Source organism: Coturnix japonica, unplaced genomic scaffold (genome assembly GCF_001577835.2).
Source record: "Coturnix japonica isolate 7356 unplaced genomic scaffold, Coturnix japonica 2.1 chrUnrandom927, whole genome shotgun sequence".
Lineage (NCBI taxonomy): Eukaryota > Metazoa > Chordata > Aves > Galliformes > Phasianidae > Coturnix > Coturnix japonica.
In genome coordinates this window covers 9740-12143 of record NW_015440279.1, presented here as the reverse complement: position 1 = coordinate 12143, position 2404 = coordinate 9740, and the positions used below count along the sequence as shown (strand labels likewise).

General features: G+C 44.8%; 1 protein-coding gene across 1 annotated transcript in view; it reads left to right on the top strand.

Annotated features, from left to right (window-relative positions):
- Positions 1-1836: 1836 nt before the first annotated feature.
- The window catches only part of LOC107307795 (ras/Rap GTPase-activating protein SynGAP-like), a gene marked incomplete at its 3' end in the record, with an annotated part of 4929 nt that continues 4361 nt past the window's right edge, over positions 1837-2404 (top strand). Inside the window, exon 1 of the mRNA XM_015851298.2 lies at positions 1837-2096. Coding sequence (XP_015706784.1) covers positions 1859-2096 — 238 coding nt within the window. The remainder of the gene's footprint in view (positions 2097-2404) is intronic.

Sequence of the window (2404 nt, the reverse complement as noted above, 5' to 3'; positions counted from 1 at the left end):
GATGGTTAATGGATGCTGGTTGTTTGATGCTGGTTATCGATGCTGGATGATCAGTGGATCTATGGATGATTGATGGTTATTGATGATGGATGATGGATGGATGCTGGTTATTGATGATGGATGATGGTTGATGGATGATGGTTGTTTGATGCTGGTTATTGATGATGGATGATGGTTGATGGATGATGGATGATGGATGGATCTATAGATGATGGATGGATCTGTGATGTATCTATAGATGGATGATGGTTGATTGAGGCTGGTTATTGATGATGGATGACGGATGGATCTATGGATGGATGATGGTTATTGATGATGGATGATGGATGGATGCTGGTTATTGATGATGGATGGATCTATAGATGGATCTATGGATGGATCTATAGATGGATGATGGTTGATGGATGCTGGTTATTGATGATGGATGCTGGTTGATTGATGCTGGTTATTGATGATGGATGATGGTTGATTGATGCTGGTTATTGATGATGGATGATGGTTGATTGATGCTGGTTATTGATGATGGATGATGGTTGATTGATGCTGGCTATCGATGCTGGATGATGGATGGATGCTGGTTATTGATGATGGATGGATCTATAGATGATGGATGGATCTATGATGTATCTATAGATGGATGATGGTTATTGATGCTGGTTATTGATGCTGGATGATGGATGGATGCTGGTTATTGATGATGGATGGATCTATAGATGATGGATGTTTGTTATTGATGATGGATGGATCTATAGATGATGGATGCTGGTTATTGATGATGGTTGTTGATGCTGGTTATTGATGCTGGATGATGGATGGATGATGGTTATCGATGCTGGATGATGGTTGATTGATGCTGGTTATTAATGATTGATGATGGATGGATCTATGGATGGATGATGGTTATTGATGATGGATGATGGTTGATTGATGATGCTTATTGATGATGGATGATGGATGGATCTATGGATGGATGCTGGTTATTGATGACGGATGGATCTATAGATGGATCTATGGATGGATCTATAGATGGATGATGGTTATTGATGATGGATGGATCTATAGATGGATCTTTGGATGGATCTATAGATGGATGATGGTTATTGATGATGGTTAATGGATGCTGGTTATTGATGATGGATGATGGTCATTGATGCTGGTTATCGATGCTGGATGATGGTTGATTGATGCTGGTTATTGATGCTGGTTGATTGATGCTGGTTATTGATGATGGATGTATCTATAGATGGATGCTGGTTGATGGATGCTGGCTATCGATGCTGGATGATGGTTGATTGATGCTGGTTATTGATGATGGATGATGGTTGATTGATGCTGGTTATTGATGCTGGTTGATTGATGCTGGTTATCAATGCTGGATGATGGATGGATGATGGTTATTGATGATGGTTGATGCTGGCTATCGATGCTGGATGATGGATGATGGATGGATCTATGGATGGATGATGGTTATTGATGATGTTTAATGGATGATGGTTGATTGATGATGGTTGAAGCTGGCTATTGATGCTGGATGATGGTTGATTGATGATGGTTATTGATGATGGTTGATGCTGGCTATCGATGCTGGATGATGGATGGATGCTGGCTATGGATGCTGGATGATGGATGGATCTATGGATGGATGATGGATGGATGCTGGCTATCGATGCTGGATGATGGATGGATCTATGGATGGATCTATGGATGGATGATGGTTGATGCTGGCTATGGATGCTGGATGATGGTTGATTGATGCTGGCTATTGATGATAGATGCTGGTTGATTGATGCTGGCTATTGATGATAGATGCTGGTTGATTGATGCTGGCTATGGATGCTGGATGATGGATGGATGATGGATGGATGCTGGCTATGGATGCTGGATGCCGGCGGTTGGGTGCAGGGCGGTGGGTTGGGTGCCGGCTGTGGGTGTCCCTGATGCTGGTGGGCAGGACTTTCTGTCGGACATGGCCATGACGGAGGTGGATCGATTCATGGACCGCGAGCATCTCATCTTCAGGGAGAACACACTGGCCACCAAAGCAATCGAGGAATACCTGAAGCTGGTGGGACAGAAATACCTCAAGGACGCCATCGGTGAGACGGGGGGCGCCCCATAGACAGACGTGGGGTGATGGGGTGGCCCTATATACGGACATGGGGTGATGGGGTGGCCCCATATATGGCCATAGGGGTGATGGGGTGGCCCTATATACGGACATGGGGTGATGGGATGGCCCCATATATGGACATGGGGTGATGGGGTGGCCCTATATATGGCCATAGGGGTGATGGGGTGGCCCTATATATGGACATGGGGTGCAGGGATGACCCCTATATATGGACATGGGGTGATGGGGTGACCCTATATAGAGCTAGGCTGGCCCTATATATGGCCATCGGTG